This window comes from Ammospiza caudacuta, chromosome 17 (genome assembly GCF_027887145.1).
Source record: "Ammospiza caudacuta isolate bAmmCau1 chromosome 17, bAmmCau1.pri, whole genome shotgun sequence".
NCBI lineage: Eukaryota > Metazoa > Chordata > Aves > Passeriformes > Passerellidae > Ammospiza > Ammospiza caudacuta.
In genome coordinates, this window is record NC_080609.1 from 16,026,591 (window position 1) to 16,053,664 (window position 27,074).

General features: G+C 59.2%; 3 protein-coding genes across 4 annotated transcripts; 2 read left to right on the plus strand and 1 right to left on the minus strand.

Moving 5' to 3' along the window:
• Window positions 1-1,130: 1,130 nt before the first annotated feature.
• On the minus strand, window positions 1,131-13,462 carry CHTF18 (chromosome transmission fidelity factor 18). Its single transcript, XM_058815701.1, has 23 exons — window positions 13,368-13,462; window positions 12,558-13,282; window positions 12,256-12,420; window positions 12,006-12,132; window positions 11,751-11,943; window positions 11,576-11,665; window positions 11,414-11,466; window positions 11,076-11,217; window positions 10,329-10,541; window positions 10,119-10,216; window positions 9,597-9,720; window positions 9,374-9,501; window positions 8,672-8,765; window positions 8,484-8,582; window positions 7,626-7,756; window positions 7,052-7,205; window positions 6,746-6,970; window positions 5,801-5,950; window positions 4,853-4,983; window positions 3,634-3,766; window positions 2,732-2,842; window positions 2,076-2,133; window positions 1,131-1,435 (listed from the first exon to the last, which is right to left on the minus strand). The coding sequence occupies exons 1-23, from the start codon at window positions 13,460-13,462 to the stop codon at window positions 1,299-1,301; spliced, it is 3,576 nt and encodes a 1,191-aa protein (XP_058671684.1). The 3' UTR covers window positions 1,131-1,298.
• RPUSD1 (RNA pseudouridine synthase domain containing 1) lies at window positions 12,927-17,236 on the plus strand. Of its 2 annotated transcripts, none has more exons than XM_058815982.1 (6): window positions 12,927-13,306; window positions 13,495-13,686; window positions 13,779-13,902; window positions 14,365-14,467; window positions 14,550-14,651; window positions 14,786-17,236. In XM_058815982.1, the coding sequence occupies exons 2-6, from the start codon at window positions 13,505-13,507 to the stop codon at window positions 15,181-15,183; spliced, it is 909 nt and encodes a 302-aa protein (XP_058671965.1). In that variant the 5' UTR covers window positions 12,927-13,306; window positions 13,495-13,504; the 3' UTR covers window positions 15,184-17,236. The 2 variants fall into 2 exon arrangements, with proteins under 2 accessions (XP_058671965.1, XP_058671966.1); XM_058815983.1 differs by having other exon boundaries at window positions 13,547-13,686.
• A 2,317-nt stretch (window positions 17,237-19,553) lies between these two features.
• On the plus strand, window positions 19,554-26,632 carry LOC131565044 (mesothelin-like protein). The gene is made up of 14 exons (XM_058815702.1): window positions 19,554-19,680; window positions 20,104-20,135; window positions 20,554-20,600; window positions 20,954-21,103; window positions 21,197-21,287; window positions 21,459-21,603; window positions 22,126-22,298; window positions 22,464-22,622; window positions 22,802-22,935; window positions 23,576-23,709; window positions 23,865-23,965; window positions 24,169-25,102; window positions 25,748-25,798; window positions 26,040-26,632. The coding sequence occupies exons 1-14, from the start codon at window positions 19,635-19,637 to the stop codon at window positions 26,120-26,122; spliced, it is 2,280 nt and encodes a 759-aa protein (XP_058671685.1). The 5' UTR covers window positions 19,554-19,634; the 3' UTR covers window positions 26,123-26,632.
• Window positions 26,633-27,074: the final 442 nt, after the last annotated feature.

Here is a 27,074-nt window from a genome sequence, read left to right on the forward strand (position 1 = left end):
TTTGATATATAATTTGGTATGTGTAAATATATACCAAATATATATGTGTGTGTGTATATATACACACACACATGCACTCTCTCGTCTTTGTATATATATATGTTTTTTTTATTATTATTATTATATATAAAACTGTGGCCCTGGATGGTCTTTAAGGTTCCTACCAACCCAAACTATTCCATGATTCTCTTTTATATATGTATTTTTAAAATGAAATATATATTATGATATATGATATTTTTACATGATATATAAATATATATATATTTAGAATATATATTCTACTATATCATATGTTATAGTAGAATCTGCCCCCAGGGTGCAGATCCCCCCTTCCCAGAGCTTTCCAAAGCTCGAAATCCTTTAAACCACAGCTCCCCCTGGGCCGTGCCCACCCTCCCTCCCCTCTCTGCAGGTTTGTGAAGTGGATCGAGGACGGCATTCCCGAGGATCCCTTCCTGAACCCGGAGCTGATGAAGAACAACCCCTGGGTGGAGAAAGGCAAATGCATCATCCTCTGAGCTCTGTCCCCCCGCAGGACAGGCTGGGATCCCTGAGCTCCGGTTCCAGCCCCAGAACCTGAACAAGCCCTGCCCTCTGCTCCTTTCTGCTCCTGTAGCTGTAGGAGGTGTTTTAGAAATGGGGAACCCCCCAGGATGGGCAGCCTGGGGGAAAGGAGCAGCAAAGGCCGCCCCAGGGGTGTGCTGCAGCTTCATCTCACACCCCTGCCACCCACAACAGGCAGATTTTTGCAACTTGTAAAGAAGCTTTTTATAAAATCCCCCCATTTTTAGTGATTTTAGATACTTTTGTACACTGTAGGATATTGCTTCCCAGCAAACCAGGCAGAACCTGGCCCCTCGAGTTTATGTCTGAAATAAACAGAGCAATACTTCACCACTGATTTTTTTTTGATCCATTTTATTTCTTTTTTTTAAACAAAACTAGCAAGTAATAAAAAAGATCATGGCTCAAAATCATGGGCACATAGGCCAGCCATGGGATGGAAAGGCAAAACTAGCTGATCCTCCAGCTCAGCTCAGCTCAGCTCAGCTCAGCTCAGCTCAGCTCAGCATGACTCTAGAGCAGGTCCCTGATGTAGATATTCCACTAGAGCAGGTCCCTGATGTAGATGTTCCCTTAGAGCAGGTCTCTGATGCAGAGGATCCCCTAGAGCAGGTCCCTGATGTTGGGGTGCCCCCCTAGAGCAGGTCTCTGATGTACAGGAGGTTTGCCTAGAGCAGGTCTCTGATGTAGGGGTGCCCCTAGAGCAGGTCTCTGGTGTACAGGAGGTTTCCCTAGAGCAGGTCTCTGATGTAGAGGTTCCTCCTGACAGCGTTGGAGAAGCCCTCATTGAAGCGGAACCAGACGTCGCTCCTGCCCACGGCCTTTCCCATCTGCAGCTCCAGGGACTCCTCCTTGGAAACCTGGGGGGCTGCAGCAGGAAAATCCACTTTAAAAACCTTCAAATTATCAGCTGTGTCCTGGCTGGAGAGGGGGATTGGGGGAGGCTCTGGAAGGGCAGAGCTGATGCTCCCAAATCCTGGATGCTGCAGCCAAAAATTCCCCCCAAATTCCCTTTGGATGGGGCAGAATCCAGGGATGTGCCCACAGGAACTCCCTGCCAGCTGGGCTGGGTTTGTCCCTGCTGCTGTCCCCTGGGGACGGGGCTGAGGGACGGGAGCCCCTCTTTGGGAATGGGGAGAGGCCCCAGTGGCACCCAGGGCCACCCTGTCCCTGTGCCACCCACCTGGGGATGGAACCACTTTGTCCCTGTGCCACCCACCCACGTCTGAGGCCACCCCACCCCTGTGCCACCCACCCAGAGCTCAGGGGCACTCTGTCCCTGTGTCATCCACCCAGTTCTGTGTCCCTGTGTCACCCACCTGGGGATGGAGCCACTCTGTCCCTGTGCCACCCACCCAGTTCTGTGTCCCTGTGTCACCCACCTGGGGATGGAGCCACTCTGTCCCTGTGTCACCCACCCAGTTCTGTGTCCCTGTGTCACCCACCTGGGGATGGAGCCACTCTGTCCCTGTGCCACCCACCCAGTTCTGTGTCCCTGTGTCACCCACCTGGGGCCTTGGCCGCCTCTTTCCTCTGGAGTGGCCTCCCAAAAAAGTCCAGCTCAGGCTGTGGGGAGCAAGCAGCAGGAATGGGGGTGGCTCTGGGGCACCTGCACTTGCAGCTGCTGCTCAGGGAGGGACAGAACCCTGGGCACGGCTCAGGCACCCCAAGAGCAGAGCAGGAGCCAAATGCAAATCCTGCAGGAAGGGCCAGAGGCCTGGGAATGCAAACAGCATCCAAATTTGGGGGAAAGGCAAAATGTGAGGCTCAGGTGGGGTTTTACAGGCAGGAGAGGGCTGGCAGCTGAGCCCTGGAGAGATCCCAGCTCCTCCTGGAGCCCAGGGTGGGATCATTCCAGAGCAGCCTTTCCAAGCTGCTTTCCCACAGAGCCCAAATTCAGCTATTTCAGCCCAAATCCCCACAGCTCCTCCCTCCCCCAGCCCTGAAAACTTCCCAGGACACACCCAAAATGTCACCCAGCCCAATTCATGCCAGTCCCAGCGAGGCCTTTACGGGACACACGGAGCTGGGCTGGGCTATTAAAGGAAATGGACTAAAAATCCCAATTGCAGTGGAGCCAGGGAGAGCCTGGCAGCCCAGGAAGGGCTGGGGGGAGGTGGGGCAGGAACTGGGGCAGGAACTGGGGCAGGAATTGGGGCCTGACCTTGTCCTGCAGGGCTGCTCTCCTCACGATGTGCTCCAGGCGCTGGTGGTGGTTGGGGGTCCCCGCTGGCTCCGCGTCCCCCAGCTCCTCCCCGGGGCCATTCCCGGGGTCCTGTGGGGAGCACAGAGCTGGGCCAGGCTCCCCTCGGGGTGTCTGAGCTCCAGGACTGGGCACTGAGCTCCTGTCACCCCCCTGGCCCCATCCCACCCAGGTTGGATTCCAATATCCCAAAGATTTTCCCATCATTTTCTGCCTCCTGGGATCTGCCCCAGCCCCTTTCCCTGGGATTTCACATCCCCACCATGTAAACAAGGAGCCTTCAGAGATGTTTTTGCAGCTTCTCTTTGTCCCACACACCTCCCAGGAGCCTTTCTCCTGCTCCAAGGGGCTCCCAGGGATCAATTATCCCTCTGGCACCATGGCAGGGCAGGCATCAGCTACACCCAGGATGTTTCTCCACCTTTTCCACCCCTTCCCATCTTTTTCTGCCTCCAGGAGAGTGGGCAGAGCCACTCTGCTGCTCCTGGGGGCTTTGGGAGCTTTGGAAGTGGCAGCAGCCAGGGAAGAGGAGGCAGAGAAGAGTTCAGGTAGAGACCAGGTACAAACAGCAGCCAAAAACTCCCACCTAAAATCCCCACCTAAAAATTCCCACCTAAAATCCCCACCTAAAAATTCCCACCTCCTCTCACCCCTCACTGGAAGGGCTCAAAGCTTCAATTCCCTCCAGAATCCCTGCCAAAAGCTGAGCCCTGCAGCCCAGCCCAGCTGTGCAGGGGAACAGCTGCAGCCAGGGGGGTTAATCCTGGATTTCCACCCTGCAGCCAAAGCCAGCTCGGGGAAAAACACATCCCTGGGGATTTCCTGCACATCCCCAGCCCTGGCAGCCCCCTGGGGACGCCCACCTGGGCCAGGCTCCGTGCCTCTGTCCTCCTCATCTTCTCCAGCTCGATCTCCCTGGCAATGAGCTGCTTGGCCTGGTAGCTGAGCTGCCTGCGGGCCGGCAGGGCTGGGAAGCGGCACACGGCCTCAACATTCCTGCAGGGAAAACAGGGAACCAACCCAAAAATCAGCCAGCTCTGGGCAGCCTGAGGCCCTCAGCATCTCCCAGCCCTGCCCCTGGGCGGTTCCTGCCTCGGTTTCCCCCCGCGCAGGAATGGGAATGGGAATGCAGGAGGGATTAGAGGGGTTTAACCCTGGCTTGAAAGCAAAAAGAGGAGATTGGACAGATTGCACTGAAAAGCTCAGGGGCACAGCACATCTCAACCTTCAGAGCCACCCCAAGTGCCCCCCCAGACAGGTTTAATGGGAATGCAGCCAGGAACGGGAATTTGGGATCATCAGAGCAGCTGGATTCTTAACAGGCCTGTTTCAGTATCCCCAGCACCGAGGAGCCACCAGTCCCTCTGCCAGCTCTGAATATTTCATATTTATCCACTAATTTTTTGCTGTTTATCCACTATTTATTCACTATTTATCCACTAATATTTTGCTATTTACCCACTATTTATTCACTATTTATCCACGAATATTTTGCTATTTACCCACTATTTATTCGCTATTTATTTACTATTTATTCACTATTTATCCACTATTATTGCCCCTAAAATACAAGGAGCAAAGCCCTGAGTCAGGTGGCTCTGCAGTCACTCAGAAATCAGCTGTCAAACCAATGCTGTTAAATAAATAAAGCCCAGGTTTTGCTGGTGACATCAGATCTGTTTGCCAGAGCTGCCAGGTGCCACAGGGGTGTGCCCAGGTGGGTGAGCCCTGTCCTGCCACCTCCTGGTGACAGCCACAGGAAGCTGCTCCCTTCCCTTTAATCCCACTAAACCCAACCTGCTCAGCCCCAGCCCAAGGGAGGGATAGCCCAGCTGATCTGGGGATGGAGCAAAGCCAAAGTTCCCAACTCCTTCCTGAGGATCAGCACAGAATCCTGCAATGGTTTGGGTTGGGAGGGATTTAAAATCCTCCAACTCCAACCATGACCCCTTCCACGTGCTCCAATTCCCATCCAGCCCAGCCTTGGACACCTCCAGGGATGGGGCAGCCCCAGATTCTCTGGGAATTCCATTCCAGGGAAGGATTCTGACTCCCAGTGCCCTCCCCAGCCCTGGCACTCACGGGTCCAGCTTGAAGACGTACTGGCCCTCGGGCAGGCGCTCCTGCAGGTAGGTGAGGTTGTAGGTGAGCATGGTGCTGATGAGCTCAGCCAGCTGCTGCTTCTCCTTCACGCTGTAGAGCTGCGTGTTCACCTGCCCAGGGGACAGCACAGAGCTTGGAAACCCCAAACAGACCATGTCACATTCTCTGGAAAAATCCCTTTGCCGGGATTTCTCTCCTGGGAAGCTGAGAAGCCTCAGAGAAAAATGAAAACAGTAATTATCTGATTGCTTCTCCTGCATTTTGCTGCTTTGGAATGTGGTTTGGACATTGTTTACCAACTGGTGGTTTTTTCATTGGTTTCATGTGAATTGTTTTGACTTAACGACCAATTAAGTCAAGGCTTTGTCAGGCTGTGTTGGACTCTGAAGAGAGTGTCATGAGTTTTTCATTACTATCTTTTAGCCATCTGCAAGTATCCATCCTCTATTCTTTAGTATAGCATAATATAATATAATGTAATATAATGTAATATAATATAATATAATATAATATAATATAATATAATATAATATAATATAATATAATATAATATAAATATGATATGCCTTCTAAGAACATGGAGTCAGATCCATCATTTTCCTCCCAACAATGGGGACTCAGAAAATGCCACACACAGGGTTTGTTTCTGGGTGAGGAAGGACCCAGATCAAGTTTAGTTCTCTCTTGGGGACACAGGGCAGGGACAGACCCTCTCCTGGGTGGGGGTGACTCTGAGAGCTCCCCAAAGCCCAGCCCAGATGGGGCCCAGGACCCCTCCACACCGTTGGGCACCTCAACACTCTGTCCCCAGCTTCTGCACCAGCTGTGACCCCAAGCCCAGCCCGGATTTGGGACACAACCCCAGGCTGGCTCATTGTGGGGGTTTCGGAGGGCTCTGGGGAGCAGGGCAGGGCGGGGGGCACTCACAGGGCGCAGTTTGGGGGCGATGATGTCCAGCAGCAGGCACAGCACGTCCAGCACCAGCGCCTGCTGCCCCGCGCGGCTCCGGGCGCCCGGCGCGATCCCCGACACCATGGACAGCACCAGGTTCTGCATCTGGCCCAGCTTGGCCGCGGCCTGGGGACAGCACAGGGGCGGGGTGTGATGTGACAGCCTGTCCCAGTACCCCAGTTCTGTCCCCAGGTGTGCCAATCACCTCTCCCTTCCCCTCCCTTGCCCCTGCTTAGTGCTGTCCCTCAATCTTGGCAATCCAGCAAGGGCATCGTGCGATTGGCAGAGTTCAAAAGACGCCTCTCGGCCCTGGGGACATCGGGCATCCAGGTGTCATTTGTCCCCTGAGGCTTCCCCCCCCTTACCTGGTTGGTGGCACCCCTACCCCTTCCCTGCCCCTCGGGTTAAAGACACAGCAACCACGCGGTTCTGTTGGAGCTGTTGTTGGATTCAGAGGCCTGTGTGCCAGGAATAAAGCTCTGGATCCAAACTCTCCACCTCGCCTTGAAGCCTCTCCACCAAACCTGAGCTTCTGCATGCCTGGAGTCATCCCAAGCACCAGCTGCAGCACCCAGCCAGCCAAAGCTGTCTCTGAGGTGAAACCACCACACATCCAGCCAGCCAAAAGTGTCTCTGAGGTGAAACCACCACACATCCAGCCAGCCAAAAGTGTCTCTGAGGTGAAACCACCACACATCCAGCCAGCCAAAGCTGTCTCTGAGGTGAAACCACCACACATCCAGCCAGCCAAAAGTGTCTCTGAGGTGAAACCACCACAGCTGCCACCCTTGGTCTAGCAGCAAGGCCAGACCAGCCCAGGCCCGTTCCATCTGGCTATACTGTTAATTAACCCCAATACACAGGGACCCTCAGGGGTGTCCCTGCAGGCAGGGCTGGCTGTCAGAGCCCCGTTGCACTCACCTCGGGCTGGCTGCTGGGGTAGGCCAGGCGGGGCACGGCGGCGGCGGCGAAGAGCAGGTGGAAGGCCACGGGCAGGAAGGGCAGGTAGCGCAGCAGCTGGAAGCTCTGGGCCTGCAGCACGGCCCTGCCCAGCAGGTCAGAGAAGCCCAGCCACTCCAGGGCCAGGCACACGGAGCCCAGGCTGGAATCCCGCACCTTCATGTTCAGGAAGTTCTCAAACAGGCCCTGCACGGGGGTGTGGGATCAGGTGGAGCTCACCTGGATGGGGGTCTGAGCCTCCCTCCAGCCCCCCCTGGCTGCTCTCACCTGGGCCAGCTTCTCCTGCTCCCCCGAGGAGATGGAGAGGTGCAGGATGTGGTGGAAGCGGTGGGAGGAGGAATTGAAGCCCCCAGGGTGGGACAGGTCCTCGTCCCCCAGCTGGAGCTGGGCTGGCAGAGAGGGATCCATTCCTATCCTGTGCCTGGGGGAGCCCAAAGGGGAGAACTGAGGGTTTGGGTTTCCCAGTGCTGCAGCAATACAAAGCATCTGGAATGGCTTTGAACTGAGAGGAAAGGTTTAGAAGGAATATCCCTGGGAGGGTGGGCAGGCCCTGGCACAGGTGCCCAGAGCAGCTGTGGCTGCCATGGATCCCTGACAGTGCCCAGGCCAGGCTGGACAGGGTGTGGAGCAGCCTGGGACAGTGGGAGGTGGCACTAGATGTGTCCTGAGGTCCCTTCCAACCCAAACCATTGCAGGACACAAATCCCCTCAAGAAACTGCTCCCTGGGACCTTGCACGTCTCCCTTGAACACTTCCAGGGATGGGGCAGCCACAGCTTCTCTGGGCAATAGGAATACCACCCCCAAAGCACTCAACAGATGTAAAAACCCCCTCCTCCTACCTCTGGGGCTTGGGCAGCTGGAAAATCTCCTGCCAGATGGAGAAGAGCCCCTTGTTCTGGTCCTTCAGGCCAATCCTCATGGTCTGCACCATCTGCACACTCAGCTCCTTCTGCCCTCGGCCGTGCAGGAACTGCAGCAGGAGCCAGGGATGGAGGGGATGGTGATCCCAAGGCCCTTGGGAACAGCTGGACACAGCCACCCCCCTCTTCCTCCACGGGAGATGCTTCAGGGATCTGACTGGAAGGGACTTTTGTCCCCTTTGTCCCCATGAGCCTGGAGCTGCAGCAGGAGGGTGTGCCCAGGGCCACGTCCATGTCCTGACGGCCATGCCCGTGTCCTTAGGACCATTCCCATGTCCCCAGAGCCATGCCCATGTTTTGATGGCCATCCCAGTCTCCTCAGGGCCAACCCTGTGTCCTGATGGCCATGCCCATGTCCCCAAAGCCTTCCCTGTGTCTCCAGGGTCATGGCCATGTCCTGATGGCCATCCTCATCTCCCCAGGGCCATCCCCATCTCCCCAAGGCCCTCCCCTGGTCCCCAGAGCCCTCCCCATGTCCCCAAGGCCCTCCTCGTGTCCCCAGATCTCTCCCCCTGTCCCCAGGGCCATCCTCATGTCCCCAGCACTCTCCCTGTGTCCCCAGAGCCCTGGCAGTGTCCCCAAGGACCTGACAGAATCCCCAGAGCTCTCCCCATGTCCCCAAGGCCCTGCCAGTGACCTCAAGGCCCTGGCAGTGTCCCCAGAGCTCTCGCCAGGGCCCTGGCAGTGTTCCCAAGGCCTTTGCCATGTCCCCAGGTCCCTGGCAGTGTCCCCAGAGCTCTCCTCACGTCCCCAGGGCCATCCTCGTGTCCCCAGCACCTGCAGGGTGTTGATGCAGGAGCGGATGTCGCTGTCGGTTTTCTCGCAGAGCGCCAGCAGCGCGCCCGTGTCCGCGCGCATTCCCTGCCGGAGCGCGATCTGGGGAGAGACAGGGCTCAGCGGGGAGGGGACAGCGAGCCAGGGGGACAGGGGACACCCCCGAGGCACAGGGACAGGGGAGCACAGACCTCGCTGAGGCGCTGGGCCAGGCGGGAGGGCGCGGTGCGGGGGAAGCTGAGCAGGAAGGATTGCTGCCGCAGCGGGCGCAGCGCAGGCACGAACCTGGGGAGGGAAACATGGGGGTGAGGGAGCCCAGCAGGGAATTCCCTTCTTAATCCTGGAATTATTGAGGTTGGGAAAGACCTCTTAGAGTGCTGAGTCCAACTGTTCCCCCAGCAGTGCCAAGGCATCGTGAAATGATGTCCCCAAGTGCCACATCCAAACAGATTTGAAATCCCCTCAGGGATGGGGACTCCACCACTGCCCTGAGCAGGACCAACCAACACCTGACTGCCCTTTCCAGGAAGGAATTTTCCCAAATATCCAATCTAAACTTTCCCTGAGGCCGTTCCCTCTCCTCCTGTCCCTGTTCCCTGGGTGCAGAGCCCGACCCCCCGGCTGTCCCCTCCCGTCAGGAGCTGTGCAGAGCCACAAGGTTCCCCCTGATCCCCCTTTTCTCCAGGCTGAGCCCTTTCCCAGCTCCCTCAGGAATTCCTCAGCCCCTTCCCAGCTCCATTCCTTTCCCTGCACACCCTCCAGACCCTCAATGTGAAGGGCACAAACCAACCCCAGGACTTGAGGAGCTGCACTCAGACACTCCCAGCAGCCACCTCCTGTCTGGGGGCACGGTTTGGTGTCCCTGTCCCCCATCCTGGGCAGGTGACACTCACTGGTCATTGCAGATGCAGATGATGGGCCTGAGCAGGAGCCCTCCCTCACGCCGCCGCCGCCGCCCTGCGCCCGCCTCGCCCTCGCTGTCCTTCCTCTGGATGATGGACAGCAGGACATTGATGGAGGCCTGGGGGAAGGAAATGGGATGGGAGGGATGGGTTCTTGCTCGTGGAACGCTGGGGGAGCTGTTAATGGGGTGGCGTTTGAGGGCCCGGTGCTCACCGCGGGCGCGCCGTCGATCTCGTCGATGATGAGGCAGTTGGGCCTCTCGTGGGAGCCCAGCACCGACCTCATCTGGGTGGCAGCTTCAATCCTGGTCTGGAACACCTCGGGGCTGCGGTCATCGCTGCAAGGGGACACGGGGACAGGTGACTTTGGGTGTGGGGACATGGCCGGCATAATCTCTGGGGCAGCATCAGCTCCAGAACAGCATCATCAGAAAGCATCAGCTCCAGAACAGCATCATCTCCACAGCACCACCATCTCCAGAATAGCATCACCTCCACAACACCATCACCATCACCTCCAGAACAGCATCACCCTTAGGACACCATCATCTCCAGAGCAGAGTCACCTCCAGAGCACCATCACCTCCACAGCACCATCACCTCCAGAACAGTGTCACCTCCAACATCACCCTTAGGACACCATCACTTCCAGCATCACCCCCAGGCCAGCATCATCTCCAGCATCACCTCTGCCACAGCATCACTTGCCCCCTTTTGTGGGGGGGCATGGGCTCACCTGGCATTCATCTCCACAGCATTGTACCCCGCGTGCCTGGCGATGACGTGGGCCAGCGTGGTCTTGCCCAGGCCAGGGGGCCCACAGAGCAGGGCCACCTGTGGCACAGAGGGGAGGTCACTCCTGGAGGGCTCCCTCCTCAGAGGGGACAATGCTGCTCCTCAGCTGGAGGCAGCACAGGGAGCCACAGCCATGTCCCCTGTTGCCCACCTTGTGTTTGGGTCTCTTGTGCTGGTCCAGCTCAGCCTCCAGCATCTCCTCGGTGAGCTGCACCTTGGTTTTCCACTTGTTGGGATGTTCCTTGGGGTGGCTGAGGGGGGGATTGGCTGCAGGGTTGGGCTTGGGCTTCTTGCCAGCCTTGTCCTTGCCGAACACCACCGTGTCCCACAGCTTGAGCCACTTGAGCAGGCAGCGGTTGGTGTACTGCAGGGAAGCAGGGAAAATCCATGGAACCTGGGGAAAATCCAGCTGGGGGCAGAGGAAAGCTCTCCATAGAGGAGGAGGCTGCTCAGGGTTCCACCTGGCATCTCCCTGGGACAAGGTGGGGACATTTCCCTTCCCAGCTCAGCCCCCATCCCTCAGGGAAAGCCTGGGTGAGTCACACCAGCCCCATCCCTGCTGGCCATGCCCCCTCTTGGCTCAACTCAGCAATTCCCAGCACGTCCAATTCCCTACAAAACTTCTAACAGTCTCCAGAACAATCCAAAACAGCCAACAATTTCTGGCTAAAATCCTCTCAATATTTTTTGTCTCATTTTGGTGACATTCCATAGGTTTATCTGCCAGAACACCCCCAGCCTCCAGTGCAAAGCTGCCATCCCAAGCTCCCGGGGACCCAGGACTGCTCCCAGGCAGAGCAGCACAGACACAGCCACCCACCAGTGCTTCCAAAGGCAATTCCTGATCCCAGGGCATGACCCCACCCATGCCAAGCCCCCCCCCGTCCCAGGACCTCACATCATCACTGAGCAGCTCCATGTAGCGCTGGGGGGTGAACTTGTCCACCCAGAGGCAGTGGGATTCAGGCTCCTCCTGGGCTGCTGGGGCTGTGTCCATGCTGGGATCCGGGCTCTCGGCGCTGGCCTCGCTCCCCAGGCAGCTGCAGCATGGAATTGATGCACGCCAAAGCACCCCAGCAGTCAGGGCAGGTGGGAACTGCACCCAGACTCCCCAGGCTGGGGGTGAGGAGGGCAAAAAGGCTCCTCTGCTTGCAGGTCCCCCAAAATTTGATTGTGAGGGAGGGAAATCCAGCAGCAAGGCAGGGACTGGGGAGGGATTTCATGCCAGCACCTCACCTGTTGATGATCTCTGTCAGCTGCTGGGAGGCCTCCAGAACCTGCCTGCGACGCTTGAGCACAAACACAGAGGGGTCATGGCTGGGGACAGGGATTTGGGAGCCAGCCCTGTGGCCAGCAGGGGTGCCAGGGACACAGGGGAAGGGCAGGGACATGTGGTACCTCCTCAGCCACCTGCTCCTTCAGGTAGGAGAAGGGCACCCCCAGCAAGTGGAGCGGCCTGCGAGCGTTCCAGCCCAGGGAATCCGGGAGCTGCAGGGACACAGCACGGCCAGCGCCCTCCTGAGCCACCTGGAGGCCACCGAGGAGCAAAGCCGACCTTCAGATCCCTCCTAACCTCCAGCCCTGTCCTGCAGGGATCATCCCTCAGCACCAGGAAGACCCTGGTGCCCTGGGTGGATGTCACGTTGATGTAATCCTCCAGGACGGGGGGTCTCCTCAGGACCCTCTTCTTTTCCAAGGGTGGTGTGATCTGCATGGGGACCATTCCACTCATCTCCAGCTGGTTCGAGCTGGAAAACACCAAATTCCTTCAGCAGGGGAAGGGACCTTCCACTCTCTCCTGCTAAAAATGGGGTTCAGGGTGGCCAACCTGGTATCGTGGGGAGCCAGAGGTGCCTCTGGGCCACCATCCCAGGGGACATCCAGAGCCAACTCGTCGTCCGCACCGAAATCGAGCTTCTTAACAGCTTCCAGGCGCTGCCGCTTCGGCTTCGGGGCTGGAGCAGGAGGAGAGCATCACTCACTGACGGACGGTGGTACCCAGGGGATGCTCCAGCACCCGGCACCGCTCGGGGCGGGGAACAGGGGCAGCAGCACCCGGGGAACCGGGTCAAACCTACTGTGGGGCTCGGCTGCTGCCGGGGACACGGCGGGGACACAGTCCCGGTCCCTCTTCTTGGCGCCGGTGCCGCCGGGAGAGTTCCCGGGGAGGTCGGGCTGCTCCGGCGGCTGCCGCTTGCTCCGGAACTGCGATGTTTTGGGGCCGGCGGGTGGGGACGGCTCATCTGCAAGAGGGGTCACACCACGGTGCCGGTCACCGGAGGGGACCCGCGGCGGGACGGGCGCACACGGGCGCGCAAAGCACGGTCCTGCCCGCTCCCTCCCTCCGCCGCCTGCCGTCCAGAGCCGCAGCAGCGCCCACCTCCCAGCTCGGCCAGCACCTCCAGCTCGTCGGCGAAGCGCTCGTAGAAGCCATCGTCGGGCCCGTCCTCGGCCCAGTCCTCGGGCCCATCCTCGGCGCTCGCCATGAGCCGCTCCCGCCGCCGCCGCCGGACCCGCGCTCGCCGCGCTTCCGCCCGCGCGCGCTGCGGGGCCGGCGCTGATTGGGCGCGGCGGGCGCGGACGGAGGCGAGGACGGCGCTGATTGGGTGGAGCGCGCCGGAGGACGCGGCGGGGGCGGCACTGATTGGACGCGACGTGAGCGCTGCCGGGAGGCGCTGCGGGAGTGGGCGGGGCCGGGGCGGCGGCGCTGCGCGGGTCCCCCCGGCCGGGCTCGGGTCTGGATCCGAGTCCGGGTCTGGATCCGAGTCCGGGTCCGGGTCACCTCCGCCCGGTTCGGGGTCCTCTCCGCCGCGCGCGTCCCCGCCCCGCGTCCCCTGTCCCCTCCCTTCTGCCCCGTGCCCTCCGGCGGGGCCGCCGCGCTCGCTGCAGCGGGGAGCGGGGCAAGGCCGATGGCCGCCGCCGGGATGGGCAAAGGCAGCACCGCGCGGCTGCGAGGCCTCCACGCGTGACAGCGGGGCGGGCATGGGCCTTCCACGCGTGGCGCCGGGGCGGCCCGGGACAGCGGGACAGCGGCGGGGCTGTGCGCTGTGACATCGGCATGGCGGCGGCTGGAGCGCTGCGGTAGCGTCCGCACCGCCGTGGGACCTGCACCCGCACGGTGTGACACCGGTGAGCCTGGGGACGGGCAGGGTGACAGCAGGGTCGCGGGTGACCTCGGCAGCACCGGTACATCTCCGTTCCCTGCTGGGGTATCCCACCTCCAGGCCCTGCCCGTCCCGTGTGTCCGGGGCTGCTGTGCCCGTCCCGCAGCTGGCGGTTCCTCATCCCGGTTCCCCCTCGCTCTCTGTGCCCCGCAGGGCGCTGGCCATGGAGCCGGGCACCATCGACAACCTGTCCATCCTGTACCAGAGCTCCGACTTCATCGTGGTCAACAAGCACTGGGACCTGCGCATCGACAGCAAGATGTGGTACGAGACGCTGACCCTGCAGAGCCAGCTCAAGCACCGCTTCCCCGAGCTGGCCGACCCCGACACCTACTATGGCTTCAGGTGAGCTCCTGGGCACCGAGCCCAGCTCTGCCCTCTGCTCGGGACACTCCTGAGATGGCCTGGATGCTCCTGTACCCCCGTGTCCTTCCCAGGTTCTGCCACCAGCTGGATTTCTCCACCAGCGGGGCTCTGTGTGTGGCGCTGAATAAAGCGGCGGCGGGAAGTGCCTACAAGTGCTTCAAGGAGCGCCTGGTGACCAAAGCCTACCTGGCCCTGGTGAGCCCTCCCTGCCACCTCCTGCCTTGGCCTTCTGGTGTTCCTGAACACCTCTGCCCTGAGGAACTTGGGGGTGTTCAGCTGGAGAAGAGAAAGATTCAGTGTTGGAGTCTAAAGGGGCTCCAAGAGAGCTGGAGGAGGATTTGGACGAGGGCATAGAGGGACAGGACACAAGGAATGCTTCCCACTGCCAGAGGGTGGGGTTAGGTTGAATATCAGGAAGGAATTCTGGCACAGGGTGCCCAGAGAAGCTGTGGCTGCCCCATCCCTGGAAGCATCCAAGGCCATCTTGGGTGGGGCTGGGAGCAACGTTGAAGATGTCCTTGCCCCTGACAAGGAGTTGGGCTTGGGGAAATGGATGGGCTTTCAGGTCCTTCCAGCCCCACCCTTTCTGTGGTTCCTGTCGTGGGGGGTGGGTGAGGAGCACGCGCCAGGGCTCAGTGTGCACATTCCTGTCCCCAGGTGAGGGGACACGTGAGCCAGAGCCGGATGTCGATCCGCTACGCCATCGGGAAGAACACCACGGAGGGCATGACCCACATGATGTGCATCGAGGGCACAGAGGGTGAGCAGCCCCATCCCCTGCTCTGCCCATGCCCCCAGGGATGCCCTGGGGCATCACAAACCCCCTCTGGCTCTCCTTGCAGGCTGTGAGAATCCCAAGCCGTGCCAGTCGGAGCTGATCGTGCTGGAACATGGATCCTACAGCGGAGACCCCGTCACCAAAGTGCTGCTGCAGCCGCTGACAGGTGGGGACAGGGGCAGCTCTGGTCTGGAAAGGGATGAGGGAAGCAGGGGGACAAATGCCATTAGGTGCATTGTCATCGTGCCCTGAAGGAGGCATTCACAAATTCCCCATCCCTGATTCCCACTCTCCCCCTAGGGAGGACTCACCAGCTCCGGGTTCACTGCAGCGCCATCGGCCACCCCATCGTGGGGGACTTCACCTACAGCCACCGGCAGGACAGCAATCCCTACAGGATGATGCTCCACGCCTACTACCTGCGCATCCCCACGGGCAAGGAGCTGATCGAGGTGTGCGCGCCCGACCCCTTCGTCACCGCCATGGACAGCAACTGGGTGCCCCAGAACGTCACCCAGCGTCTGGAGGACGTCATCCAGGAGCTCAAGGACAAGGGGACACACAAGGAGGAGGAGGAGGAGGAGGAGAGCCAGGAAGCTGCCAGAGAGGAGGGAGCAGGGGGGGAAGGCAGCAGGGAGGAGACAGAGGAGCAGCGGGTGCAGTGTGAGCAGTGGCTGGCTGAGTGGGCTCTGGAGTGAGCACAAAGCACCTCCCTGCATCTCCAGCTCCAGCCTTGTCCCAGCGGGTCCCCACAGAGCCCGGCGCTGCCTCCACACCTGCACTCCCTCTGTGGCTTCCCTCGCTCCTGGGGCTGGCACCAAGTGGATTTTAGGAGGGGTTGAGGTGGGGTTATTTTGTGATGTCCATCATTCATCTGGTCATGGGATGTCCCTTTCCCAATTCTGAGCCTCAGCAGCAGAGTGTGTCATACTCCAGCTTAGAGTGACCACAGAGCTTTCCATCTCTGTCCTGGGGCCCGGGCACAGCTGGGCACTGCCTTTGCCATGGACATTACCACAACCTTTCCATGCTTGGATGCAGAATTGCAGCCCAGCATAGGGAGGGGAGAAGGTGCTGGGTGCAGCTCCAGTGTCCCTGTCCCCCATTCCCTCACTCCAGCTGCTGGGCCATGATTGGGGGCTGGAGCACATTCTGGGGACACCGAGAGTCCCCCAGTCCCAGGGTGTCCTGTGAAACTGGACTGGGATGGGCATGGAAAGGTCCCTGCCCCTCGCCCCCTCCCTCAGCCCACCTGGGCGGTTTTTAAAGGTTTGGTGAAGGTGAAGGAGTTGATACCAATGGATTTTAAACTTTTTTCAATTTTCTAGGAAGAGAATCTAGTCTTTTAGGGTTTGTAAAATACGGGTGGTCTTAGGAATGAGGTATTTTTAGTACTTCTGTGGTCGGAGAGCCGGCAGCCCAAAGCTTTTTTAATGGATTTTATTATTCCTTCTAGCACTGCCTTTCCTGCTTTTATCCCTGCTGAGATAGGTCAGAGGACACAAGTCCCTTTCTGTTCACGCACCTGAGGAGGGACCAGTGTCCTGTGTAGGTCCCATGGGGTGGCTCCTGCCTGGCAGGTTTCCAGAGGGTCCTGCAGGCAGGTCCTTCAGCTGGGCAGTTTGGGAAAGCTCTGCAACAGTAGGGAAAGAACAAAGGTGAAATTAAAAAGCTGAGAACTGATGGGAAGAGCAGGCAGGAGCTCAGCTTTGATAGATGCCAAGAAATTTCCTCATAAGTGCCCTTGCTTTGCTGGTCATCCTGCTTTGCTTTCGCCTTCCCTGCTCATCCTCTGCAGCCCTTGGGGGACATTTGGAAATGAGGAGAACAGGACAGCTGGGGAGGGACAGCTGGGGCGACACAGCCCCATCCCAGGCCTTTCAAGCACCACGGTCAGCACTTAGCCAGAGTTGTTGTCACCTCACCAGACCCATCCCGTTGAAAACACACCTGATGGGGTTCATACAGCTGATATTCCCACCCCGAGGGGGAATAAAAAGTCACAGCCCTCTCCTTGTGGATAAACACACCCTGCAAGTCACCGAAATCCCCGGGGGGGTGTGGGGGGAGAATTGGATCACTTTTCCCGTGTGTCCCTTCATGTTGTGGCTTAGTGCCACCACTGCAGGGCGGGGATGGCCTGAGGTGCCAGCCCTGGGCACTGAGCAGGCACGGTGGGCTCAGGCCCGGTGCCAGGGGCTCGGAGGGCAGGAGGAGCAGGAGCCGCTTGTCCTTCTGCCAGGCCCCGTGGCCGGGAAGGGCCAGGCAGGTCCCGCAGCCGGGAAGGAACACAAGGAACGTGTTTGCCAAAGATTCGAGGGGTGACGCGCACGGGAGGTGCTGGAGAGTGACAGCGGGGATTCACATGTCACAGGGGGTACCCAGCCTTGCCGGCGCTGGGAGCGGGAACACGGCCGGGATGAGGGGTGGGAACATGGGGACATGGCTGGCACCCGAGCCCGCCGTGTTTGTGTGGAGGAGCCCTCACACCCCAGCCCAGCCTTTGCGTGCTGCTGCTCCCCAGCGCCACAGATAAAAGGGAATTTTCCTTGCCCTGCAGAGGGAATTTTCCTTACCCTGCAGAGTTTTCCAGGCGCCCTTCCCGGCTGCGTTCCAGGGCAATGTCCCCGTCCTGTCCCTCCTGCCCGCGGGGCTGCGGCTCCTCCGGTGCCCTGGGGTTGTGGCGTGGCTGTGATGTCCCGTGCACTCCGCAGTTCCAGTTTTGGTGTATTTGCTGTATTAAACGTGTCTCTGCCCTTCACTGTCTGCTCTCTGCATCCATTTCCCGGGGGCTTCCAGGAATGAGGGGAATGAGGCCGGACCGGCCCCGCGGGAGCGACCCTGGGGCTCCGACCCGGCCCGACGAGGGAGGATTGAGTATGAGGGAGAGGATTGTTGTGTGAGAGGATTGTTGTGTGAAGGGAGGATTGAGTGTGAGAGGATTATTGTGTGAGGGACAGGATTGTTGTGTGAGGATTGTTTTGTGAGCTGCAGGATTGTTGTGCGAGAGGACTGTTGTGTGAGGGGCTGGATTGTGAGGGAGGATTGAGTGTGAGAGGATTGTTGTGTGAAAGGATTGTTGTGTGTGAAAGGATTGTTGTTAGCTGCAGGAGTGTTGTGTGAAAGGATTGTTGTGTGAGGGACAGGAGCGTTGTGTGGGCTGCAGGATTGTTGTGTGAGGGAGGATGGAATTTTAGAGGATTGCTGTGTGAGGGACACTCATCCCTCAGGTTGGAGCGGAATAAAAACCGATTGAAGACCCAAGGAATTATTGCAGTCTCTAAGACTGGGAGATTTTTTTGAAGATTATGAACCAGATGTGGGCAGAGGGCCACTGGTTAAGGGAGGGGAGCATTCCCAGCCCTCCTGGCACAGGGACCTGCAGTCAGAGCTCACAGCTGACCTGGCAATGTCCCCAGGAACAGCCTGGGGCAATGTTCCTCCACATGTTCGAGTTCTGGGTGGATCCTCCAGTGGCAGCTCCCGAGGGGGTTTCAGGGCCAGCTTTGATCTCCACAGGGACACAGTGGACGCGGTGACCCCCAGAGTGGCCCTGATGTATCCCTGCCCTCCTGCTCCAGCCACCTCTGTCCAGCCAGCCCGAGGCAGGGGCTGTGTCTCTCCAGCAGCCTCATAGCATTCTGTAATTTTACTGTCCCAACAGGACCTATTTTCACAGTAAATCCTTCCAAAATAGAAACGAGCAACACCCATGGGCGTCGACCCAGCCCTGGGGCTGCAGGACCGGTTGGGGGACAGAGCTGGGGACAGGACAGGGCTGGGGGTGACAAACCCCTCTTGACACTGCCAGCAGCTCCAGGGACCCTTGGTGAGGGCTGGGACCCCCAAACCTGGCTGAGAGGGGGGTGCGGCCCTGCTCCAGCCCAGCCACCCTTCCCTTTTCCCGGGATAAAAGCTCAGATAAAGTTTGTGCTTGGAGCTCCTCCAGGTTGTCATCTCAGAGCCTGGGGAAGGATTTGATTCCTTTGGTCTTGGTCCCCTTCATGACATGTGCTTGACATTTGGAACGTGATCAGGGGGAAAAGCTGAAAAAAATTGAATGGAATTGGCCATGATCTAGGGAAAAAGGAGAGGGGAGACACCTCCCAGAGGGTGCTGAGCCCATCACTGGACTCAGTCTGTTCTGCACCTTATAAAATAACCCCTGAGCAGCTCTAAAGGTTTTCCCCTCATCGGCAGCACCTTAATCCCCCTCAGGAGCACAGAAACTCCCAAACCAGAGGCTTTAACTCCTTCTGGGTTCACTTTCGGTTCAGCTGAACCCAGAGCTCAGTGACCCTTTATGAGAAGTAGGAAACAGCCCCAAATCAACAGCGGGGAGAAGGAAAGGAGCCTGACAAAACAGAGTTGAGAAACTGCTCTGTCACACCCCGTGTGCGGAGCAACATCCCCACCCCGCGCAGATAAAGTGCCGGGCGCTGCCCAGCCCCTGCCCCAGCCCCACCAGCACCTTCCTGGGGAATCCTCCCATCCCGGAGCCAAATCCCCCTGGACGAGGGGGAGGAGAACATCTTGGCACAGGCACGGTAGGATTTGGGGGGGAAAAATGAGATTTGGGGGGGAGGAAATGAGATTTAGGGGGGAAAATTCCTTGCGTTGAGTTCAAACAGCGATAACGGATTGCTGTGGGTAGCCCTGGGGAATTTGAGGAGAAGAGATTGATTTTCTATCAGTGGATCCCCCTGAGGAGTGTGGAAGTGGGGAACACCTGCTGGGCTCCCCCACTGCCTTGCACTGGATTTCTCCCAGTCTGTGCTGGTGAGGAGCAGGGGGATGGAGGGGGACCCTGTCCCTGCAGGATAATTGTGGAGTTTCTTTTACTAACCGGTGGGAAAAGTCCTGTTTTCTGTTATGTGGGATTTAAAATCCCACCTGTGGTCGCTGGGGTCTGTGCAGCACCACAGAGATGGGGTGGGCGCAGTGAGACCCCCGACCCCAGAGCTCCAGCCCCAGTGCTGGGTGACAGAACCAGTCCCAGGACCTGCAGTGCTGTCCCCAAGCTCTGACCCCGAGTGTGGAACAGCTCCTGCCCCAGGTGACAGAAGCAGCCCCAGGACCTCCAGCCATTCCAAGTGTGGTACACGGCTCTCCTGACCCGCTCCAAGGACGAACCCCCAGCAGCAGCACCATGGTGTGGGTAGCCCCAGCCCTGGCAGCCATCACCCTCTGCCTCCGTGAGTCACATCCTGTCCCCCAAAACTGCCCCGGGACCCCCAGGCAGCCCCTGGCACCAGGGATGCTCCAGCTGTGCTGCTCCTCATCCCAATCCCGCTCGGTTCAGCCCTCCCGGGCTCTGTGTCCTGCTCCCCTCAGCATCCACAGGCTTTTCCCAGGGACATCTTCCCGGATTTCCAGGGATGGATTTATCCCTTTTTGTCTTCCACACCCTCCTGGGGGGTGGAGGGAGGGAGGGAGCTGGGGGTGCTTGGGCTGGGGGCTGCTCCCTTCACAGTGATCTGCAGCATTTCCTAAACATGAAATTAGCAAAGGAAAGGCTCTTCCCAGACTTCAAATCTGGAGCTGCTTGGAGCAACCCCGACGAGCAGGTCATAATTCATAATGGGGATGTTTCCTAACCTGCTCCTGCTTCCTCACAGGTGTGTCCACAGACCCGGTGAAAGCCACAGCGGTGAGTCCCTGCCGGCTCTGCTGGCTCCCACCGTGCCAGGGCTTTCCCAAAATCCCCCAGCTGGCCCTGGAGGTGCCACCATTCCCACAGTGCTCAGCTCCAGGGTGGCACAGCCACCACCTCCCTGCTGTCCCCCTGTGTACAGCGTGGCCCTGTCCTTGCCCCATCCCTCCCCTCCGTGCTCTGCTCCCAAACCCAGCTCCAGGCAAGCAGGGACAGACCCACCCGAGTGTCCCCGCTGCTGAGAGTGGCTTTGGTGGCTTTTGTCCCCACAAGTCACCCAGGGGCTGCTGCAGCTCCTGGCTGCTCCCACGGGCAGCAGTGTGGGTGCTCCAGCCGGGTCAGACCCCATTCCCTGCACCTCAGATCCCTTCTTCCCTTTCCTTACCGGGGCTGAGCATCCCCATCCTCTCCACAGGCTGCTCTGATTGTTGGAGCCGTCCTGTCCAACGCTGAGCATCCCCAGTAAGTACCAGCCCCGGCAGAGGCTCTGGGGGTTCCTCGGGGCTCCGGCGGGGTGAATTTGCGTTTATACCACATCTGCTGCTGTGCCGGGTCACTGAGCAGGGAGGATTTACAGCCCTGTGCAGCCGGTTCCGTGCTGGGATTCCAGCGGGCTGGGCTCCTGCAGAAACACAAACGCACCGAGGATTCTCCTTCCTCCACGCGGCTGCCTCGGGAGCCTCGTCCCGGCCGAATCGCGGGCGCTGCTGTTTTATCCCTCACCCAAACCCCGGGATATGGGGGCACCCACCCGGACGTGGGGATGGCAGCACCCCGGCACTGATTTTAGGGGACGTTTTCATGACATCCCACAGCCTCGGGGTGCCGGTGTGTGACCTGGAGCCGGGCACCATCCTGGCCTCGGACCCCAACATCCTGGAGAAGCTGAAGCTGTGCCCGGCGCTGGCAGGGGCACAGCAGGACGCCCTCAATGCCCTGCTCCTCTCGGGGGGCACACCGTACGGGTGAGGAGCCTTCCTGCTGCTGGAGGATGGGCGGTGAACAGGAGGGGTGGGGATCCACGCAATGCTGAGCTGGTCCTGCTCCTGCTGCCGCAGGGATCCCTCAGGCTGGGATTTACAGACTCTGCAAGACCTGGGGCCGCTCGTGCTGGTGTTGAACCGGACCACGCTGAGTTTGGTGGCCGAGGTAAGGTCCCTCCCTCCTCGGGGGGAGATGGCCATCAGGGAGGTCAGCTCCGAGGCTGGGAGACTCGAGTTCCTGTGCTCTCCAGTCCTAGATTCCCTCTGTCCCTGTGCTCCCGGTCCTAGAACCCCTCTGTCCCCGTCCCCCCGGTGCCAGCACTCCGTGTCCCCGCAGGCAGCTCTGGAGGGTTTCAGGACGAGCATCGCTGCCGCCTACATCAGCCAGGGCCGTTCCCAGCGGGAGGAATCCCTGCTGCTCCTCAGGGCGCTCGCAGCAGCCTCAGCCGCCTCCCAGCCCCGGCTGCAGCGCAGCACCGGCCGTGAGTGTTTCCCTTCCCTGCGGCCAGGCCGGGGCTCTGGGAGGGGACAATGCCCGGGACTGGTAGGGTCTGGGAGCTCCCGGCTGGACCAGGCAGAAATCTGGGATTCCCACAAACGGGGGAAGTGGGGAAATGTCCTTGAAGCACAAGGTGGGGTCTTGCTCTTACCTGGGAGCAGGGATGTGGTGGCAGCACTCAGGAAGGAGCTGGGACAGTCCCCAGGGCAGGATGCTGCAGGAGCAGACGATGTTCTTGTAGGGGATATGGAGTAGTTGAGCTGATTTTAACAGGACTAAGCACAAGTGGGCTGCAAAACATCACCAGGTTCTTCTGGAATGACTTCAGGGAATGACAGCAAATGAGGCACCTCTGTGGATTGGGGACCAGGGGATGGGAGCAGGATCCACCATGGCTTGAGCCACATTTTTGTGATTCCCTGTCCTTCAGCAGGGCTCTGAGGGCCAGGTGGGAAGGGCACACAGGGGACACACACCCTCTGCCTGACCAATTCCTTGCCCTCAGGCTGCCAGTCTGAGCCCATCACTGCCAGCAACATCGAGGACATCGGTCTCCTCTTCCCTGAGGAGCTGGACCTGTGCCTGAGCAATGATGTTTTAGTAGAAAACCTGGAGGCTGTGCAGAATCTGCTACTCACCTCACAAGCTTACTTGGTCCTGAAAAAAAAGCTGGATGAGGTAAGGGGTGGCACAGGGCAGGAGCCCCCCGGCAGCACGGGCCAAGCTGGGATGGGCAGGGCACAGGGCTCAGTGGGCACAGGGATGAAGGTGCCCAAGTGGGTCCTTTGCACTCATTCCTGCCCTATTTTCCCTCTTCCCTGCCCTGTGGGCTGGGCCCCACAGTTTTTCCAGGGGCCAGGGATCCCGGACGAGAAGCTGAGGCACCTGGGGATGCTGTCCCGCCTGTACACAGAGGAGGAGATCAGCCAGTGGAAGGTGACATCCAGTGAGACCCTCTCAGCCCTGCTCAGCGACTCAGAAGGACCATGGAGCGATTCCCAGGTAAACCCATGGCAGCAGAAGGGGATGGATGGTGAGGAACCCAAACTGGGACTGCCCCTGTCCCAGCCCAGCTTGGGCTGGAGGCATTGTGGGGTTTTGGGGGGTTGGCAGCACTGCCATCCTTCCCAGGAGCATCTCCCATCCCTGCCTGTGCCCCCCACATGCCCTGTGTCCCTCAGGTGCAGCAGCTGCTCAGCAGGTACCTGGCCCTGGGGGGCTCCTTGACGGGGCCCCTGCTCCAGGAGATCGGAGACAGGCGCCTGTGCAACCTGCAGGAGGGGCAGATCCAGCAGATCCCTGCTGCAGCCATCGGGTGAGCCGCTTCCTGGGGCTGCTGCTCAGGCTGAGAGAGGCCCTGGGCTCTGGGGAGGTGGGATGGAAGAGCCCCAGCTCTGTTGTGGATGTCCCCACTCCCAACCAGCACAGTGGGATGGCTGTGTCCCAATCCCAGAACCTACCTGAGCGCCAGGACCATGAGCAGGGATATCCCACTCATCCCTCCCAGGCACCAGAACAATTAATCTGCAATTTGGGGTGCTGCTGACACCTTGAGAGGCTGCCTGGAACAGGCTGGGTAGAGCTAAAGGAATAAAGCAGGGATTTATTAAAAGGCCTCAAAGGATTCACCTTGAGCAGTGCAAGGGCCTGGCTGTGGCTACACCCAAGATGGACAATGGGTCAGGAGTTCTCACACTTTGATAAGTTTTGGTCCATTTCTATATTGGGGTTCATTGTCCAATTCCAGCTCAGGTTGTGCAGCCCCACCCTCCCAGACTGCTCTCGGTGTCCTTGGTTCTGGGGCTGGACAAGGATTGTTCTGTGTGCCTGAGCTGTGAGGAGAACTGCTGACACTTTCTGTGGAGTTCAGAGTTATGTACCAGTGCAGTCCAGAATCTGGGAAATAGGAAAGCCCAAACTTAAGGCATCAGAGCTGACCTGTGCCCCCCTTCCAGGACTGCTGGGCGGTTGAACATCTCTTCATGCTCCCAAACCAAGAAGGATCAGCTCTATAGGAAGGCTCGTGAGGCCTTTGCCAGCCTGGCCAGCACCCCTGGCTCCTATTACTGCCAGATCCAGCCATACCTGGGTAGGTGCTTCCCCTCACCCTCCCTCCCAACACCAGGTTCTGGGTCTCTTCTCAGCCACAGACAGGTCTGGCAGCCTCCAGAACCTCCCTAAATCCTCCCCAGAAGTGCTGGAAGGGTTTGCACATCTCCAGGTGTTCCTTGGGCTATCTTTAAGGTGGAGCTCCAGCAGAAGATCTGAAGGATTTGGCTAATGCTGGTGTGGCCATAAACATGGATCTGAGCACCTTCCTCGCCCTAAATCCTGAGGAACTGCAGGTACAGCCCTGGGTGCTGCTGCCCCTCTCCCCAGGGAAGGGCAGGGCTGGCTGAGGACAGAGCCCAACCAAATCACCAATTCTCCACTTCCTCACCTTTATAAATTTCCTTTAGGAAGTTTCAGTTGCTCTGCAGCCCCTTTAGCAAAGCGTTTGGGGCTGCGAGGGTGAGGGAAGGGGATGCTGTGTGTGTGTGTGTTGCAGAAACTCAGCGTCACCGACGTGAAACATTTGCTGGGGGAAAACCTCCCCGAGCTGAAGGATCACGAGCACGAGCCCGTGGTGGTGAGCTGGGTACAGCAGCAATCCCAGCAGGAGCTGGACTGTGTGCTGGACATCGGCCTGCAGGGAGGGCGGCCTGAGCCCACGGGGACAGCCAGCCCTGCTGCCACCTCCACAGCCACTGTCACCACCCCAGCCAGAGTCACCTCCATGACCACTGTCACCACCTCTGTGCCCACCACCCCAGCCAGTGTCACCTCCACAGCCACTGTCACCACCCCAGCCAGTGTCACCTCCACAGCCACTGTCACCACCCCTGTGCCCACCACCCCAGCCAGTGTCACCTCCATGACCACTGTCACCACCCCTGTGCCCACTACCCCAGCCAGTGTCACCTCCATGACCACTGTCACCACCCCTGTGCCCACCACCCCAGCCAGTGTCGCCTCCACAGCCACTGTCACCACCCCTGTGCCCACCACCCCAGCCAGTGTCACCTCCACAGCCACTGTCACCACCCCTGTGCCCACCACCCCAGCCAGTGTCACCTCCACAGCCACTGTCACCACCCCTGTGCCCACCACCCCAGCCAGTGTCACCTCCATGGCCACTGTTCCCACCACCACTCAGCTGAGCACGGTCCCCCCCAGGACCCCCACCCCAAGCACTCCGAGCCCAACCCCCCCAGGCACCCCCACACACACTGGGGGTCCCACTGTCCCCCCTGCCACCCCCTCTGTCCCTCCTGCTGTGACCAGTGCAGCACCCTGCTCCACCCACCAGGCCCCCACCACAGACAGAGCCACCTCCCCTGCTGTCACCCTGCTCAGCACCCTCCGGGCCACCAGCAGCCCCAGTGCCACCCCAGGCCCTGTCACCTCCAGGGCCACCACCAGCACTGGCACTAACCTGACTGGTACCACCCACAGCACTGTCACCCCTGTCCCCAACCACTCCTCTGCTCCTACTGCCACCCCTGTCTCCAATCCCACCTCTTCTCCCACTGCCACTCTTGTCCCCAACCCCTCTTCTGCTCCCACTGCCACCCACAGCACTGTCACCACTGTCCCCAATCCCACCTCTCCCACTCCCAAACCCTCCTGTGCTCACACTGCCACCGCTGTCCCTCACTCCTCCTCTGCTCCCACTGCCACCCACAGCACTGTCACCACTGTCCCCAATCCCACCTCTCCCACTCCCAAACCCTCCTGTGCTCACACTGCCACCGCTGTCCCTCACTCCTCCTCTGCTCCCACTGCCACCCACAGCACTGTCACCACTGTCCCCAATCCTACATCTCCTCACACTGCCACTCCCTTCTCCAATCCCTCCTCTGCTGCCACTGCCACCCCTGTCCCTCACCCCTCTTCTACCCCCACTGCCACCCCTGTCCCTCACCCCTCCTCTGTCCCCACTGCCACCCCACACACGCCCACCCCAATTCCCAGCTCCACCATTCTCCCCCAAACGAGCCCCGGCTCCTCCCCAGCCGTGCCGTGCCAGCCCAGCTCCCCTCCCAGCCCTGCCCCCAGCCCCAAAGCCACCCCTGGGAGCGTTCCAGAGCCAGCACAGCCAACCTCCAATGGCCACATCAACCTGCACCCTGAGCCCGGTGAGCTGGGAATGGGGGAAAGGCTTGGGAATGCTGGGGAGGACAAAGCTGCCTGGTCCCCTCCTTCCTGGGGGGATTCAGTGCTGGGGGACAGCTGGGGACGTGGCCCTGGGGGTGCCCCCGGGTTCTCAGGTGCACTTCAAGGTGTCCCATCAGCTGCTGAGCCCACAGCCCTCCCTGGGCAGCTGGAGAATCCCATTCCCTGTGCTCTCCCCCCCTGCAGGATCAGGATCGGGATCAGGATCGGGATCCAGGCTCTGCTCCTGCCTCGCTCTCCTGCTGGCAGCCACCATGGGGAGTGTTCTGCTGGAGGGGCTGCTCTGAGCCCCCCTCAGCACCCCCACCCTGCACACCCCTCCCTCCATCCCAGTGGAACTGCGCTGGGCAGTCCCTGCTGGAGAGCAGGACCAGAAAAGGGAAGAGAATCCATCCCCGTTTGATGCCAGCACAGGGTTTGGTTGTTTTTGAGGTGGGCCAGTGAAGGAGGACAGATTTTTCCAGCCCAGAGAAGCTTCCACAGGTCCTTACTAGAGATTTACTCCCTGCAGTAGAACCAGCAGTGCTGTTGACTGCTCTGCCAAGGCAAGAGCACCGGGCCCAGCTCTTGCAGGGATTTCCTGTCCATCCCATCCCACTGGGATCTGTTAAACAGTGGGAAAACTCAGGGATTGAGTCACTGGTGGCCCTGCACCACAGCAGAGAGATCCCCAAAAATCTTATTTAACTTTTCTCACAAGCTGCTTTTTGATCAAGGTTTGCTCAAACCACACACAGACTTTCCTGGGATGATTAGCTGGAGATAATTTATCTTGATTACTGTTCAGTGCTATACAATAAAACATCAATCTGGTTTTTCCTAACCCAACGTGTCCTTTGAGGTGTTTAGTGCTTTGTGGGGAAGCTTTTCCAGCATAAATCCAAAATCTGCAATGAAGGACAGACCTGCTCCCTCTCTAGAAAGCTCAGAGAGTGAAGATTTATAAGACATAAAATATATAAATCCCTTTTTCCCCTCCCAGACTCTCCTCCTGGAGGAAAGGGGGATGTCAGGAGCTGGATACAGGTTTCACTGAGGGTTTTTTTTTTGACAGATATTTCCAATGAGTGGGGAAAAAATATGGAAAACCTTGGGCAAAAACTTTCCCTCCAGATGATGAAGCTGAGAACAGTCTCAGCTCCTGAACATTGAACAGCCAACCCCAAGGAACAGAACAGGCAGATCCTGGGATTCTGAGCCCTCATCTGGGGGGATTCCTGCAGTCAGGAGGGTGAGGGC

Excerpts from the sequence above, each read along its gene's own strand:
- LOC131565044 (XM_058815702.1), top strand. The coding sequence starts at position 19,635 with ATGGTGTGGGTAGCCCCAGCCCTGGCAGCCATCACCCTCTGCCTCC. Across the intron at positions 23,710-23,864 it reads CCAGATCCAGCCATACCTGG|GTGGAGCTCCAGCAGAAGAT; the intron begins GTAGGTGCTTCC and ends GCTATCTTTAAG. Across the intron at positions 25,103-25,747 it reads CACTGGCACTAACCTGACTG|AGCCAGCACAGCCAACCTCC; the intron begins GTACCACCCACA and ends GGAGCGTTCCAG.
- CHTF18 (XM_058815701.1), bottom strand. The coding sequence starts at position 13,462 with ATGAGGAACCGCCAGCTGCGGGACGGGCACAGCAGCCCCGGACACACG. Across the intron at positions 11,218-11,413 it reads CTGACAGAGATCATCAACAG|CTGCCTGGGGAGCGAGGCCA; the intron begins GTGAGGTGCTGG and ends TCCATGCTGCAG. Across the intron at positions 10,542-11,075 it reads TGGAGCTGCTCAGTGATGAT|TACACCAACCGCTGCCTGCT; the intron begins GTGAGGTCCTGG and ends GCTTCCCTGCAG.
- RPUSD1 (XM_058815982.1), top strand. The coding sequence starts at position 13,505 with ATGGAGCCGGGCACCATCGACAACCTGTCCATCCTGTACCAGAGCTCC. Across the intron at positions 14,468-14,549 it reads GTGCATCGAGGGCACAGAGG|GCTGTGAGAATCCCAAGCCG; the intron begins GTGAGCAGCCCC and ends CTCTCCTTGCAG. Across the intron at positions 14,652-14,785 it reads GCTGCTGCAGCCGCTGACAG|GGAGGACTCACCAGCTCCGG; the intron begins GTGGGGACAGGG and ends CTCTCCCCCTAG.